The sequence below is a fragment of the Magallana gigas genome, chromosome 3 (genome assembly GCF_963853765.1).
Source record: "Magallana gigas chromosome 3, xbMagGiga1.1, whole genome shotgun sequence".
NCBI lineage: Eukaryota > Metazoa > Mollusca > Bivalvia > Ostreida > Ostreidae > Magallana > Magallana gigas.
The window spans coordinates 34,239,251-34,255,136 of record NC_088855.1 but is presented as its reverse complement, the minus strand read 5'-3'; the positions used below and the strand labels follow the sequence as shown (position 1 = coordinate 34,255,136).

The 15,886-nt window shown below is 33.0% G+C and overlaps 2 protein-coding genes across 4 annotated transcripts; both read right to left on the bottom strand.

Moving 5' to 3' along the window:
- Nucleotides 1-1,107: 1,107 nt before the first annotated feature.
- Nucleotides 1,108-7,979, bottom strand: LOC136273814 (mesenchyme-specific cell surface glycoprotein-like). 2 transcript variants are annotated; one of them, XM_066079390.1, is made up of 12 exons: nucleotides 7,760-7,979; nucleotides 5,573-5,794; nucleotides 5,239-5,437; nucleotides 4,749-4,878; nucleotides 4,530-4,644; nucleotides 3,699-3,884; nucleotides 3,528-3,596; nucleotides 3,189-3,424; nucleotides 2,758-2,978; nucleotides 1,822-1,928; nucleotides 1,519-1,568; nucleotides 1,108-1,338 (listed from the first exon to the last, which is right to left on the bottom strand). In XM_066079390.1, the coding sequence occupies exons 1-11, from the start codon at nucleotides 7,962-7,964 to the stop codon at nucleotides 1,543-1,545; spliced, it is 1,716 nt and encodes a 571-aa protein (XP_065935462.1). In that variant the 5' UTR covers nucleotides 7,965-7,979; the 3' UTR covers nucleotides 1,108-1,338; nucleotides 1,519-1,542. The 2 variants fall into 2 exon arrangements, with proteins under 2 accessions (XP_065935462.1, XP_065935461.1); XM_066079389.1 differs by having other exon boundaries at nucleotides 1,108-1,335.
- Nucleotides 7,980-10,250: 2,271 nt separating this feature from the next.
- Nucleotides 10,251-15,877, bottom strand: LOC105334853 (mesenchyme-specific cell surface glycoprotein). Of its 2 annotated transcripts, none has more exons than XM_066079388.1 (12): nucleotides 15,594-15,877; nucleotides 15,033-15,254; nucleotides 14,584-14,782; nucleotides 14,183-14,312; nucleotides 13,674-13,788; nucleotides 12,715-12,900; nucleotides 12,416-12,484; nucleotides 12,077-12,312; nucleotides 11,551-11,771; nucleotides 11,347-11,450; nucleotides 10,696-10,745; nucleotides 10,251-10,461 (listed from the first exon to the last, which is right to left on the bottom strand). In XM_066079388.1, the coding sequence occupies exons 1-11, from the start codon at nucleotides 15,790-15,792 to the stop codon at nucleotides 10,723-10,725; spliced, it is 1,704 nt and encodes a 567-aa protein (XP_065935460.1). In that variant the 5' UTR covers nucleotides 15,793-15,877; the 3' UTR covers nucleotides 10,251-10,461; nucleotides 10,696-10,722. The 2 variants fall into 2 exon arrangements, with proteins under 2 accessions (XP_065935460.1, XP_011436760.3); XM_011438458.4 differs by having other exon boundaries at nucleotides 10,251-10,458.
- Between the last annotated feature and the right edge of the window lie 9 nt (nucleotides 15,878-15,886).

The window sequence follows — 15,886 nt, the reverse complement described above, 5'->3', positions numbered from 1 at the left end:
CGATATCGAGGAAATCAAGGTAAGACAACGCCCAAAATATAACTTTAATGCAAAATAATTATGGAGTTTCACGATGATGAGTGAATCGATACGATATTAACATAAAGTATAGATGGATTAACATCTACAGTTATTGGCATTGGCAAATCAAATTTGATACGATATCAAAATTGTCAGGAATATCAATATACTTAAAGATTCCTTTTAAAAATGTTAAATGACTTAATAACTACAGTTGTTGACACATGCAAATCGATATCGATACGATTTTGTCGATATCGATAAGATTTTGTCGAAATCGAAAAGAATGTAAAATAACATTGTTGGAAATAACGTTTTAATTAATTGGAAAGATGTTTGACAATGGTGAAATGATATCGATAAGATATCGTTGATATAGATATCGATACTACATCGTGATTTGGATATAACTCATTTTTTATGTTTAATGTCTACTTGTTAAGGATGTTTGATATGAAGTTAAAGAACGACTGAATGAATAAAACTGGATAGATGTGTTCGTTTTCATAGACAGTCAATTCTCTTTGGAAAACAAACTCTTAATGAAGTTTTACACAAGATAGAAAAATTATTAGTACTTATAGTAAAACATTGCATCTTTACCAGTAAGTTCTCAAATTAATTTAATTAAGGAAATAAGTATAATTTCATCTAAGACGGAAATCTATCGTACAAGTTTGAATATAACATGCTTTTTCTGTTTTCTTTCATTTCTTTCTTTCTAATTTTTCTCTCTATCCTTTAAGTTATACTCTGTGCGAACAATTCTTTAATGTAATTGTGTATATGACAGTCTTTTAGTATTAATGAAAAAAAGTAAGCCCCCCCCCCCCCCAAAAAAAAAAAAAAACCAAAACAAATATAACAACAACAAAAAACAACTAAAATAACCAACAAAAAAAAACCCAAAAGACAAAAAGAAGAAAAAAAACCAAAAAAAAAAACAAACAAAAAAAACCAAACCCCCCCCCCCCCCCCCCAAAAAAAAAAACACCCCATAAACAAACAAGTTACAAAAATCAATGAATTCAGTTTTATTTCATTGTTTTAATTGTTTTTATCAAAAGGATCAATACAAATCATACAATTTATCACTAACTAATCTAAATGATAATGTTACATTAAAATAACAATAAATAGACATTTAATTTGTTCATTATTCTTCGTCAGAATGTTGGAACTAGACGTGATTTTGCCGTTGATGAGCCAGTTGATAACATTCGAATAATCCATCACACCATACATGTTTAGTTTGAAAAGGAGAAAATGATCGTTTGGAATAACCGTAAAAGTGTATTCAAGCGATGTCCGCATCTGCTAAAAATATATAAAACTGTTTTAAATTGGCAGTGCAATAAAACTTAAATCAATATATGGTGACCAATGAAAACTGTCAATACCATTTACATTTTTTTAACGTTTAAAATGTACATTTCTAGACGTTGCCATCCGATTTAGCCATTCTAATGCTGGCTGCATTTTATATCATGAACGTACCATTTTTTGATGTGATTGATCTGTTTATCCTACAACACTTGACAATGGTGCTACAATAAATATTTTAGAAAACTTGTATCAAAAGAGATGCATTTTAAATCAAAAGCACAAATCACCCGCTTACAGTCTGATGTTTTTTCTATAGTAATAAGTGCACAATTTTTACACGATAGAAAAATCTAGTATCGGGGACAGTTTTGTGCTAATTATAAACTGATATCGGAATCAAAATATCAAAAGAATTATTTTGAATGATTAAATACCGAGCTTACACTTATCAGACTATGTGAGTGCATTAGTTACCAGTATGGTGCAGTCCATTGACTCTTAGCAGGGTAAGTGTCCCACTAACTGCCCCAGCTACAATCAATAATGGCTGACCATTTGGACTGTCCTGTGCCGCCACGAATCTAAAAAACAAACTAGAGGTACTTTGCAAGCTCAAAAATGATACACCTGCTAAGAAAATGTGAAAATTGAAGTATTATCTATTAGAAAATAGAGAAGGCTTCCTTTTCTTATAGTTACATTGAACTAGCACAAATGTCCAAAGCTCAAGTCAGGACATATTTACATGTCACAAGCAATCTTTGTGTCAAAGTTTACCATCTAATCACTTTCCATTACAAGATAGGGCGCAGACAGGAATAAAGCATTTTTAAACAATGACCTTGAACATGCACACCCGATCATAGGTGAAGATCATGACATACCCTCAAGTCATAGACAATGTTTATTTGAAGTAAGAACTTCCAATGTTTTTCCATAAAAAAGATATGGACTGGACATTAATTTTGCACTTAACTGCAAGTCATCTTGAGCTTGCCCAACTGACCTTGGGTCAAGGTCATGGCACACCCTCAGGTCATAAGCAATGTTTGTGTGAAGTAGAATCTTCCAATGTTTTCTCATGAAAAAGATATGGACCAGACACGAATTATGCATTCTTCCCGCCAGTGACCTTGACCATGCCCAAATGACCTTGGGTCAAGGTCATGACACAGATTCAGGTCATAAGCAATGTTTATGTGAAGTAAGAATTTTCAGTATTTTTCGTTAAAAAGATATGGACTGAATGCGAATTTTGTACAGACAGACGGACAGTCAGATGGATGGACAAGATGATTCCTATATACCCCCAAATTTGTTTGCGTGGGTATAACAATTTAAATGCCACATAGTATGCATTTGTATATCTCTAAACCAAGTTTACTAAACCAAACATCCTTGACAGAATACCTTATGTCCTCTGGATCAATGGCAGTAATAGATCTTTGATCAAAGGATTGTTGCCAAGTTTCTGCTGCGTTGGGAATATCCCAATAAATACTTTCAAACGTGGCTCTAGTCATGTCTCCATGAAATGAGTATATGCTGATAGAGCCAGGTCTTTCGTTTCCGATGAAAACTACTACTTTGTTTCCGTCATGAATGACAGCTGAGCTCTCTGTCTCTGGACCCTGAAAAAAGGAATAGTTTAATGTCAACAAAGCTTAAATAAATGTTTCGATGGCTTAGAGTTATTGGCAAAACTTCTCCAGCAACAATGTGTATACATGGATTTGCGTTGCGCAAAAAATAGGTCTATAATCGTTTAAAGAGTTATATACGGATTTATGTAAAATATGAAGAATTATTCTGTAGTTATAAATCTCTGTAACAACAAGTGCCTTGTTATCTGAACGATGGTCTGCAGTTTCGTGAATGATATGGTTAATCTTAATGTCAGCATTGAATATTTCGGGTCGCAATCGCCCATGGGTGTCCTCGATGTCACTTCCGCTATCGTAAACACGCGTCATCGTGTCTGTTCTTATAACAGAGAAGCTTCGACCACCAAACGTGTACAGTTTGTCGTATGTCCCATCTGCAAGCTTTCCATTTTCTGTTGTGACTGTTAGTCTACCTGAAAATATTCAAACATCTAACTATTTTTCACGTTTACAGTGAAAGTAGAATTGGAAACTTCAATCAGTATACATTAACACTAATCAGTTTGTCTATCTTACCTAATAACGAATTTTTCTTGATATCTGATATGTTTCTGGCAGCTGCCCATCTAAGAACCTCCGAGTTGGCTTAAAAGAAAATCACATGCAATGTTGCATTGGAAATTCTTTTGCCTTGGTGCACAATAAATTAAGAAATTGATTGCTCTAAAAAGTACAATGTAACAGTACCTGAAAGAGTAAGATCGTGGACACGTATCCCTTCGGAAAATCCAGTTGCAGGAAGCGGAAGTTCTGAGTAATCCTTGATGTCCCCTTCATTTGCTGTTATAATGTATTCTTCGTGACCAACGTGCACCACATGCATTGAATCTGGTTGAAACATTCCGTACACAGGCCAGCCTTGTAAATGAACTCCTTCAAGATAAAGATAATAGTACAAATGAAATTGATCTGTTACGTGAATAGCGTGCCGTTCAAAATTAACAAAGTGTAACCTGCATGTATATTATTACATTAACATATTACATAGGCGTCGGAACCGGGGGGAGGGGGCTGGGGGGGGGGGGGGTAGGGGGGCTTAGCCAAGTTAGACCTAACCATTAGGGTTATAGCATCATAGAGGGTTCAGCCCCCCCCCCCCCCCCCCCCCCCCCCCCCACACACACTTTTTCTCGCAGCAAAGATAATTGTTGCTAAATTTACCTTGAAAGATTGAGAAGTTGGAGGGGGAAAAAATTTTGGTAGGTAAGTTTGGGAAGTAGAGGTATACTCCCCCCCCCCCCCCCCCCCCGATAAGGATTTCCATGATTTTGGAAATTAGTTTTTTTTCCCTCAATTTCTGAGGATTAGTCTAGCCCCCCCCCCCCCCTTTCAATTTACTTCCGATGCCAGTGTATTAACCGTCCCATGTCAATAAGAAAATTGACCCAAATAAATGTACTACAGTTGACGCTTAATTTTCTGTCTGAAAAAAGCACCTGTAGAGCTAAAAGTTTTGCTTTCGAAAGAAAATAGTACAAATGCTCAGGGAATCTAATACTTGTAATCTATGAATTTTACCCCCATCTTTGTCACTGGGATCCATACGTAGCTGGCTCCAGTCTTTGAACCCAAGGCCATGAATGGATGTAATGTTTTCTGTCTGTAAATCAACCACGGCGATAGCATTGTTTTCCTATGCAAGAAAAACCCAAAGCCTTGCACAATATATTCAAAAATTCAAAATTGTAAGTTTCTTATTCACTTCTAGTTGTTTTTATGATTATTCATTTTTTGTACCTGAAGACAAATATATGCTCTTCTTTCATCTGTACTATAAGATATATATTCGGGTTCTACATCCTGCGAAAATGTATTGCCGTGGCCCTTATTGACAAAGCGAACCCCAGATTTAGAAAGTTCGTTCCACCTACAATTATTAAATTATGATAAAACAATCTTATAATGTAAAGAAAATAGGTGATTCTTACATCTGGTTTGTGCTTTTTTCTGGTGAATGCAAATAATTTGTGATTTGAATAATTTTAAATTGATGCAAGTTATAAGCTTGTTGAGTAATTAAAAATCAGATATTCGGATTATTCATATAATATTATGGTAACGTCGTCTACCGTTTGTTCTTAAAGCACATTTGTTTGATGGATAGAGCAAACCCCAATTGTAGCTACTCTGTATTCGTGGTACGATTATAAAAAATAAGCAATAATACCAAAAATATACAAGCTTTCGAATCAAAGTCTTTTTACGCAATGTCTTTTTCGTTGCATACCTATTGTCAAAGTTGTGAAAATTTAGTCGTTTGTACGAGTAGCTAGTAGTTGAGATATTTGTACTTTGGAACTTGAGAAGACCCACACCACCTTCAGGGTCGACCAAAGTACCATTCCGTGCAAACGCCTCGGCCTCTAGGGCTATCAAAACAGTCCTACAGTCTGAGGTCGGTAGAATCATGTCAGGAAGAGGACCAACTGAACAAGAAAAAAAGAAAGAAAATACATAATTAAATTTTTTTACGCTGTAAAATCCTTCAAAAAGAAATTCTGAAAATTGCTATTAAGTATAAAAAATGAGACCTGTAAAAATTCCCAACAAATGAATCCTACCTGTAATATTAAGAACAGATTCCATGGTATTAGCCTTTGTGTCATATTTTTTGAAAACCACAAGTCTCCCTTTCTCCCTGTCTTGATTATTGTCTAGCGAAACAAAGACATGGTCTCCACAGAATTCCACGTCTGTCGGGTCAAAGTCGCCCATGTATTCGTGGAACACAATTCTAGGGTTATCAACTTGGGATATGTCGATAACGTTAATCTTAGCTGCCCCTGTGCATGTAAAATATCAATATGTCATTTTATCAAAAATCACACAATTTTCTATAAAAATGGTTTTGTCTACATTTGACATTTGAAGCGAATAATATTACACAAGGTTGATCCAAAAGGGAGGTGACAGAATTTATAATATAAATCAGACTTTAAAAAGTCTTTGAATATACAGTTATATAATTGTTATTCTTGACATTTTTGTTGCAATTTGATATAATCCGAATATTATATAAATAGTGCCTGTTTGGGAGGGTAACAGTTGAAATTGACACCCCGAGAAAACCATTGTCAACCGACGCGAAGCGGAGGTTGACAATGGTTTTCGAGGGGTGTCAATTTCAACTGTTATCCTCCCAAACAGGCACTATTTATTTTGTTATACTGAATGTCTTTTTTAAAATTTTTAAGAAAATTTTACTGCTTTTATATAGGAATAACGTGAATTCTACAGCGAACCTTACGCGCATAATTTTCGCGCATGTAACATTTTTTAATGTTACCCGTTGCCAAGTGCGTTGCTAACGCTGAGGGTAATAGTAAATATTATTAACTGCGTCTTAACCAATCAGATTTCAGTATTTAACATGAAAGTATAACAATACCAATTAGTAACCAGGACGTGTCATCAATAATGCAAAGCTTATTTTGACTAGTGTCAATAAAATCAAAATGTATCAATGAAATTCATTAAATAAAACAGCATCAAATCGCAAAGTATATTTCATACAGTGACATGCTTAATTTCCTAACTCGTTCTCTAATTTATGATTTTGCAATTGAAACAAATAAGGATATTCTTGTTGATAAACAAACAATACAGTTATAAAAAGGGAATGACAACGATCTTAAAACAAGTCTTATGTCTAGTGAAGGCCATAAGTTTCTTAATAATAAACTGAAGGAAGAATGATGGTACGAGACAATCAAGGAGGAAGACCCTTAATTAAACCTTGAATAAAAATGAATATAATAGACGACTTGAACATGTATAAAAACTGTTTCCACGTTGATTGATAAAACAAAGGACTGCGAACGATAGCATTGTCCAGCCGCCTAACTAAAAGTCATTTTTTTGAAAGTTGTCTAATCAAAGTTATTTTTTATTATAATGTAAACATTTATGTATATTTTCGTGAAATATAAATGATTTGGTCAAACAAAGTGAGATAACTTTGTATTTTAGGTTAAAATAGCTTATTTCATAATAGAAAATAACGGAAAACGAAATGTTTTTTAAAACATCCCCCTCCCCGTGAAACAAAAATTCCTTTTGAGGGGATTTAATTATTGCTATTTAGCGTATTTTTACCAAAGGGTTTGTTGTTTCACGGGGGGGGGGGGGGGACATATGTCTACAGGCCGAAATACATTCCAAAAAAAGAATTTTGCTTTGTAAATTTTCGAAAAATAATTAACAGATATGAATTAAAATGAAATTTTACTTTAATATATATCGTAAATATGTTATTATTAAGTTTTTATGCACATATTGGCCGCTAAAAAATATTTTCCTCACTCATAGAGATCGATTTCAATAAAAAAAATTTAAGACCCCGCGTTAGCAAAACTTCTGTTTAAAGATAATTGATTTGATTACAAATTTTATTTTGATATAAATTGATTATACTTTTTAGTAGAAAACAGTTTTTGAATATGTGACAGAAATTCCGAAATATTTGGATGTAAAATGTAGGCGGGAAACGGGCGTTAGCGTTCGCAGTTCTTTAGATGCCGTCATATAATTAAAGCATCAATGTCATATTTAGGCCTTATACTAAACAAACATGAATACATTTGTAATGTCCCAAGAGTGCAATGATAATCTCACTTTTTATTTAATTTGATATCTCAATTTGACCAAAATTATATCCGATCTAATCTAGAGTATTCAGTATTTACAGTAAAGCACATTTAGGATACCATACCGACATTAACCTTTCATAGTTGGCTAAAGCAACTTACCAACGATGTATACAAGTTTTTCCTTAGCATCGTACGCCGACTGCTCGGCAGCTCCCCCTTCTAAAGAATAAACCGGCGACCCAGTCGATGTGTACGAAGAAGGAATATACAGGGAAGATATTTTCTCCAAGTGAATTTTCTCACATTGAAAAAAATACACATTTAAAATTAAGAAAAACAAAGAAGTATTATTTATCAATATCATAGTTACTCCTAGAGTACTTGTGGAACAAATTCTACGTTTTTATCTAAAAACCAACCCTCTTTTATTCATTAATATCTTTGGTCACATGATTGTCACATGGCCAGGGTGAAATGTCTGTGCGTGGTTCACTCATTCCCGTTTGTTTTCATGTACTTATTTCTTGACATTACAAGGACAGATTGGACAGAAACATAAAATAAATCAAAAAAAAAAAATTAAATGTGTTTTATTTCATTTTTTAATCCATTAATATATTCATAAAATTTGGTTACAAAGATGACTCACTTAGCGATGTTTAAACAATAAAATGCTTTCTTTTGTGAAAAATAAATAACTTGCGTTATGGTGTTAAGTTATTTTTATTGCAATTATAGCTACTTTCATAACTCACATAAATCATCAAAGAAAACATTTTATTGTTTATATCTTTATCTTTCTTTATACAAATTGATAAACTGATCGTAAAAAGTAAGCCAATTTAACTAAGCTACTGCTAATGTACATCAGTACGTTAGATAAAAGAAACTTCCGAATCGTCTTCTATGGGAATTTGAGTCTAACATCATCATGATTATTTCGTGCAGTCCGGTATTTTTGCAACGATGCTGAAAGTTTCGTCCAGTCAATAAACGGGACGTGTAGATTTCAGTCCTGTCAGTTATTAGAAAGCTATGAAATACAATTCATTTCTGAAAGAAATAGAAAGAATCATACTTGTGGGTGTAAATACACTGAATAATAATATAAGTTGAACAGATTTTCATATTTACTAAAATACAATTATCTATACACGATTAAGAGAAAAAGTAATTAACACTGTACTAAGTTTATTTTCCAAAATATATTTTTTACACTATATGAATACTAAATACATTGTGTTTATAGTACATATGCAAAAAAAAAAAAAAAAAAGCACAGTAATGAATTCGAAGTGATAATAGGGAAAAAATTATGGTAGACAATTTTTTTGCTCAAAAAAGGATCATTGGTAAAGACTCCTATATTGAGTTTATTAAACAGAAAATTCGAAATTTATCATCATTCATGATGGAATTTCAAATTTTTTAAGAAAAAAGGTTTATTTTATTTAACATGGTAAATTATCTAAAGAAGATCATGTTTAAGAATCCTAAAATCGGAACAAGATAAGTCTGACACTGAGTTGTGAATCCAATGTCACCGTTCCCCCTACGTATATGACACACAGTTCACTCTCGATATGTAGATGCATTTCATGACCTTAACCAAATCCCTTTACTACGATAAACTAACGGTGTGTTTTTGATTAGAGTTTTTAAATTTGATAATACTTTGAAGTCAGATTAACTTGAGTTCATTTTTGGCTATTATGAAATATTTGGTTCATGCATCATATAGTGGATGATTTATGTATATATATTGGAAATGATCATTAATTTTAATGATAAAACAATGTATTTAGATAAGCGTCCGTTCCCAATTCAGGACAAGAGATCTCTGATATTGAGTTGTTTGTCCTGTTCAATTATTTTTTTTCTCCAAAAGTTATAAAGTAGTGCTTTTATTCATTGATAAAAATACGGGATTCGTAAACCAAAAACCAAAGTGATCAACTTATTACATATCAAATGTTAAGGATCCTTTTATTTAATAAATGAAAAAACATTCCTTGTAAGTTTCAGTATTATTTCTATGCGTTGTAGTCAATTATTACTCATCTTCAAAATCTTCGAATGCTCAGCGGAGGTTAGAAATAACGTCTGACTGTCTTGACTTTAATTGGGAAGGAGGCAATAATTAAGTTTAAGAAACAGTGGTGCACTAAGAATAGTCCTTGTAGACGGCCAATATGTCCTTAAAAGTAGAGCGTGTTTCCAACAAATCAAGGTCATTTGTTTCGCCCATGTCTTATTTTGCTGAATGTCATTCGGTAGTCATGCTGTCCGTCAAAATTGACCCGTTGACCCGTGGTTTTATCTTAATGACATTGATGTTATTTACAGTTGAGTAATATTAAACAAAGTAATTTCAAGTATTTAAAGGAAGGTTTAAAGCTAGCACTAAGCAAATTTAATTCTTTTCAAGAGATTTTGTGAAATACATGTCCATCTATTTTAAAATGAAGTCAATTATGTTGTTACGCAAAAGAGTAAACTTTGGGTAATGTAACTTTGCATTTCTTTGCATTTCAGATCACAAGCAATTTATGAAATACTCGTTCAGCATGGTCATTTGAAAAAAAAAATAGTTTGTTTCGAACCGAACTATCTGCATATTTTAGACCATAATTATCAAACTCCACAAAAATTCGTTCTTTGATTTTATTTTCTAATCTTACATTGAATTGAAAGGCGTATAACAGAATACATAATGTTAAAACTATGTGGAATTTAGATAAACAATACACATAATAATATTTAATAGAACGTAGTATTTCTGCATCACTAGGACTTTAGAAAGCTATCATCCCATACTGTGCCGAGCTGAATGACAGCTATCCAATATATATCCACATCTGCTTAATTAAAGAGACATACAAAAATAATCAATCTAAATTCCAAAAATTCAATGGTATTTAAATAATCATTAAAAAGTAATGTAATTAGATAAACGCGCCAATTGGAAATTATATAACTTTATGTTGTGCCAAAAAATTAATAGAGTAAATCAATGAATGATAAAAGTTGCAACCAGTATTATTCAAAGGCTATCTTTTAGGATAAGGCAGGGACAATGTTGTTCTTAAACTTACCTTTTGTGGACTTATTTAGTCCTCTTATCATACAGCCCCAGTAGCTGATACTGCAATTGAATTGAAATAATCATGACACGTAAATTCTTTTTTTGGCAATGAACAGAGTATTAAGAATGAATTTAACTTTGACTTTGAAAGTTCTCGAGGTCTATATTTTTCCAGATCAATTTCTGGTTTTTTTTTCTCTATTGTTTCCTGTAATTGAATGTTATTTGATTTGATTAGTCCTACTGTCCTTTTTATAAATTTTAATTTTAGCAACAAAAATATACATTATGACTTCTTTAATCATAGTACATATTTTCACTGCTGAAATATGTCAAAACGACACTACTTTCAGAAATTAATGTTAAAGAAAAATGTGAAATATTCAAAAATAGGGAAATCAATAAACATATGAAGAAAGACTAGAGGTTGGTATATTAGTATCAATTTTATTAATGGTGAAGATGAGGGTTATTGTTTTGTTTTAATGTTTGTTAAACTTCAAGATACTTAAATGTTTCTTGTCAGTTAAATTTTCAATCATCCAGCGCATAGTAATACGTACTTCTTAATATATTTACGATCTTATTCAAATATTCTAACATTAGCTGTAGAAAGATACATAACTGTTTCGATACAAAGGTTTTAAATACCATTATTTACCCATGTTGAATCCCGTGACCTCCAGAATCGACAGAGTTCCACTAATGGAACCTGCTACCAACAGAAGAGGGCGACCATTTGGACTTTCCGTCACTGATATGTACCTAAACATTACGTACCAACATTAGGAAAAAACCAGTTTGTAACATAGCAAATAACTGTTACAGGTGACAATTTATTTGATATATCCTCTGTTTCTCTTACTTTAAATCTTCTGGGTCTATAACACTTATGCTTCTCTGTTCAAAAGCTTCAGTCCAGGTTTGATCTGAGTTTGGAATATCCCAAAACACACTTTCGAACTTAGGAGATGAGATGTCGCCATTTACAGAGTACACACTTATAGATCCTGGGCGTTCGTGTCCAACGAAAATGAGGATTTTATCTCCATCATGACCGATAGCAAGACTCTCGCTTTCAGGACCCTGTTTAAAAATTGATTAATTGGAACATTGGTATTTTTGACCATGCAAAGCAGTTAACAAGTTGAAACAGGATCCTTGAAATTCAGTTTAAAACAATGAATAATGAATGCGACATGCAATCATATTTATATGCATGATAATTCTTTAAATAATGAATTGATAGTTTCCACAAACATCATCTTGAGTTTAAAATTTAATCAACACACTAAATGTTAAAATCTATTCACATTTCGGCCATTAAAATGACCACGAAACTTATTCTCTCTCTCTCTCTCTCTCTCTCTCTCTCTCTAAAATATATCTACCTTGTTGTCAGAACGGTAGTCGATTGTGTTCTTAATTTTTTTGTTGGCTTTTAATTGTGCGTTAAAAAGGTCCGGTCTTGCCTGTGCATGGGTATCTTCTACGTCACTTCCACTGTCATACACTAAGGCCATTGTGTCTGCTTTCCAAATAGAAAATCCTCTCCCTCCAAACGTGTATAATTTGTCAAAAGACCCGTCGGGTAACCTCCCGGTTTCTGTTGTTATCACTAACCTACCTTATTTAACAAAAGACATGTATAATTATGTTGTCTGAAGACAAATGTTCAGCATATTTACTCGGCATGGAAAGAAATAGATTAAAAATAGAAATTAATATACCTAATACTGAATTATCCAATATGTTACTAATGTTGTTATGCAGCATCCATTGATTAATTTCTGAGTTTTCTACAAAAAACAACACACCAAAAAATCCAGAAATAACATCAAAACAGAATTATGCTTTGAATTCTATTCTTTTGATAAGAAGGATGGGAACTATTTTCAGATATACATGCATACAAAATTATCGAATATTAACAATACAGTATCATTAATTTTGTTTATAGGTTGTTAATCCCCCGCTCTCCCTTTTTCAATATGAATATGATTTTCTTGTTCTCATTACGTCTTTATACCTGATATAGAAATATCTCTGGCCCGGATTTCCTCAGAGAAGCCAGTAGCGTTTAGTTTATAGTCAGAGTAGTCTTTGCCACCTCCTTCGTTGGATGTAACAAGGTATTCCTCACCGTTCACTTTTATTACATGGATTGCATCAGGTTGGTACATACCATACACAGGAAGCGGTCTGATATTTATCCCTATTGCAAATATCAACTTGCATGTTATGATAAAAATTTGAGACGTATTATTTAAGCATTGAATCATTATTTTTTGAAATATGTGGTCTCACAACTGCTACGGTGTGTGTATACAAATTGAATAACGCGCGCTAGCGAGTTATGAAAATTTGTTTGCACACACCGTTGCAGCTATATATGAGACCACATCTTTTAAAAAATAATGATTCAATGCTTATATTTACGTTGTTTAACATTTATTCTGTTTCCGAAAACATGATTTATTTTTAAAATCTCCGCCTTATTCAACTAGTAATGTGCAATTAACGGACGAGCCATTGGAACAGCCGAATCATGCTGACAAAAAAAGTGCATAGAGATTTGATAACTTATAAGAGAATTTTATTTTTCATTTTGTAATTTGATGAATTTACTTCTGGTATACTAAGAAATTAATCAATTGAATTCATTTTATTGTTAAAATATGTTTACAGCAAGAAATATTTATCAGCGTAAGTATAATATCAGGTCGTGATCTGGCTTGAAGTCGCGAGGAGAGTCAGTCATGTTCTTCGAGAATAACTAAAGGAAGACTGTATTCATACGCACCAGATTTGGTGATTGTGTCTTCTGTGTTATGCGTAAATATCACTCAAATAAATCAATGCAATTTGATAGGGAGAAAAAAAGTAAATGTAAATATTTTTTTTATTTAAATCAAAATGAACAGGATATCTAATTCGGTACTAGATTTTAAATTCGCGATTATAAAAAAAATATCCAGCCTCGATTACCTCCGTCTTTATCGCTAGCATCTAACTTAGAATTCCTCCAGTTCTTGAAACCAAGTCCATGTATAGCCGTAATGTTTTCTGTTCCCAAGTCTACCACGGCTATGGCATTATTTTCCTTGAAGTAAAAATGGTATTGCTTCCTTACAAGATTCAATAGTTTTTAAATGAAAATGTCTTGAAATAAGACGTGTAACAACCGTTACATCGCCGATTTATGATATGAATATCAATGTGTAGACATTTGCGTGCTTCGTTAAGGGTTAAGGTTGTTGTGCAATTTGACGCCTACAGTTACAATTCTAGCACTAAGCAGCGATGTATCATTAGTGGCTGAAGATGTCAAATGTTAAAGTAATAATTTATTGAATTCAGCGGCATATTATCATTAACGGTTGTAGATGAATATGCATGAACACTTGAAACACCTGCAAGAGGAAAGCCATCATGCAGTGGTAAAACTTGCATGGTTTAAGACCGATATGTATATAAAAACCCGAAGAAAACCTTACCTGAAGACAAATATAAGCCTTCCTTTCATTTTTGCTAAATGATATATATTCTGGCTCTAAATCTTGAGAAAATTTGTTGTTTTGTTCTTTATAAATGAAACGAACGCCAGTCTTCGACAAGCTGTTCCACCTGCAACATGATAATTGGGGATGGCAGTTATTTCCCCATGAAATAAATCAATGGTGAATTACTTGTCAGATATGAAGGAGCACATTTTAGAATACTCGAATATTGCATATTAAAGGAAACACTAAATGTCTAATTTTAAGAATATACAAAACAAGTGTGCCGATATGAGTATGGCAATATTTATTTTAGTAACTTGTCCATAAAACTATCCCAATATACTAGATTAATTTATGGAGAAAATTATGTAATGGTCAAAATACATTTATTGTACCTGTCGTTATAACGGGTGAAATCTAGCCTTTTATAGGAGTAATTGGAGGCAGATATCAATAAATCATGGAACTTCAGAAGCCCGACTCCTCCCTCTGGGTCGACCAATTCACCATTCCTTGCAAAGGCTTTTCCCTCTAAGGCTATCAACACAGTTCTACAGTCTGACGAAGGCTGAACCATATCCGGAAGAGGTCCAACTGAAATACAAGTATCTTCTTGTGGATTCTTGAACACACGAAGGAAGCGGGCATGCATAAAACTTACACATGTACACGAAGAAACAGATTAAAAGAATATAAAGTCCCTCATCTGTTATTATAAATGAGAATAATTTATAAAGGACCGCAAAATTTTTATTTTTTTTGCAAAATGTTTCGTAGGAAAACTATTCAGTATTAACTGTTTTCATTAATATTATCGATAATTATGATTAACAAGTACTAGTACCTGTGATATTAAGAACAGTATCCATTGTTTTCTTTTTAGGGTCAAACTTAGTGAACACAACAACCCGGCCCCTTTCTCTGTCTTGATTATCGTCCAGTGTGACAAAGACGTGATCTCCACAGAACTCCACATCAGTCGGATCAAAGTCTCCCATCATTTTGTGGTAGATTATTTGAGGGTTTTCAACATCGTTTATGTCTATGACGTTTAATTTTGATGATCCTATAAAAAAGTTTAGCGTTTGTAAAGGTGAAATATGTATATGGATTTAGTGAATAGCACCCCCCGCTTTTATATTTAAAAAACTACAACTAATCACGCGGTCTTTTTTATAAATATTTTTAAAATTGAAGTCAGGTATAACACTTATCATAAAGAGACTTAATTTTAAAACTTTATATTTAAACAATGTTTATATTACTAATACTTACGCGTTCAAAATCGGCATTAATTGCCAAATTTAGCAATTAAATAATAAACATATAATCTTTTTTCTAAAAACCCTTTTTTCAGACTCGTTACACTATGTTGATAAAAAAGCAAGAAGATACGGACACTTACCAACAACATAGACAAATTTACTCTGTGTGTCATAAGCCAACTGTTCGGATGACTTAGCTTTTGGAGAGAACAGGGGTGTCCCTGTGTCCGAGTAGGAGGATGGAACGTACAAAGTGGAAATCTTTTTCAGATTGATAGCTTTACATCCAACGTAAGCTATGAACAGAATAAACTGAAAAGACAAAATTTTCCTCAACATACTGGAGTTGTTCTATTTTGCAAGACGATGTATCTTTCAGCTACTGCTCGTGTATTGCCCTTGCATGAACACGGCCGGTCTGATTAATGCTGTG

Coding starts and splice junctions, on each gene's coding strand:
- LOC136273814 (XM_066079390.1), bottom strand. CDS start 7,964: ATGATATTGATAAATAATACTTCTTTGTTTTTCTTAATTTTAAATGTG. Junction 3,425..3,527: donor CAAGAAAAATTCGTTATTAG/GTAAGATAGACA, acceptor GAATATTTTCAG/GTAGACTAACAGTCACAACA. Junction 1,929..2,757: donor ATTGATCCAGAGGACATAAG/GTATTCTGTCAA, acceptor TTTGTTTTTTAG/ATTCGTGGCGGCACAGGACA.
- LOC105334853 (XM_066079388.1), bottom strand. CDS start 15,792: ATGTTGAGGAAAATTTTGTCTTTTCAGTTTATTCTGTTCATAGCTTAC. Junction 14,783..15,032: donor TACTGTTCTTAATATCACAG/GTACTAGTACTT, acceptor CTTGTATTTCAG/TTGGACCTCTTCCGGATATG. Junction 13,789..14,182: donor AGGCTTATATTTGTCTTCAG/GTAAGGTTTTCT, acceptor TTTTACTTCAAG/GAAAATAATGCCATAGCCGT.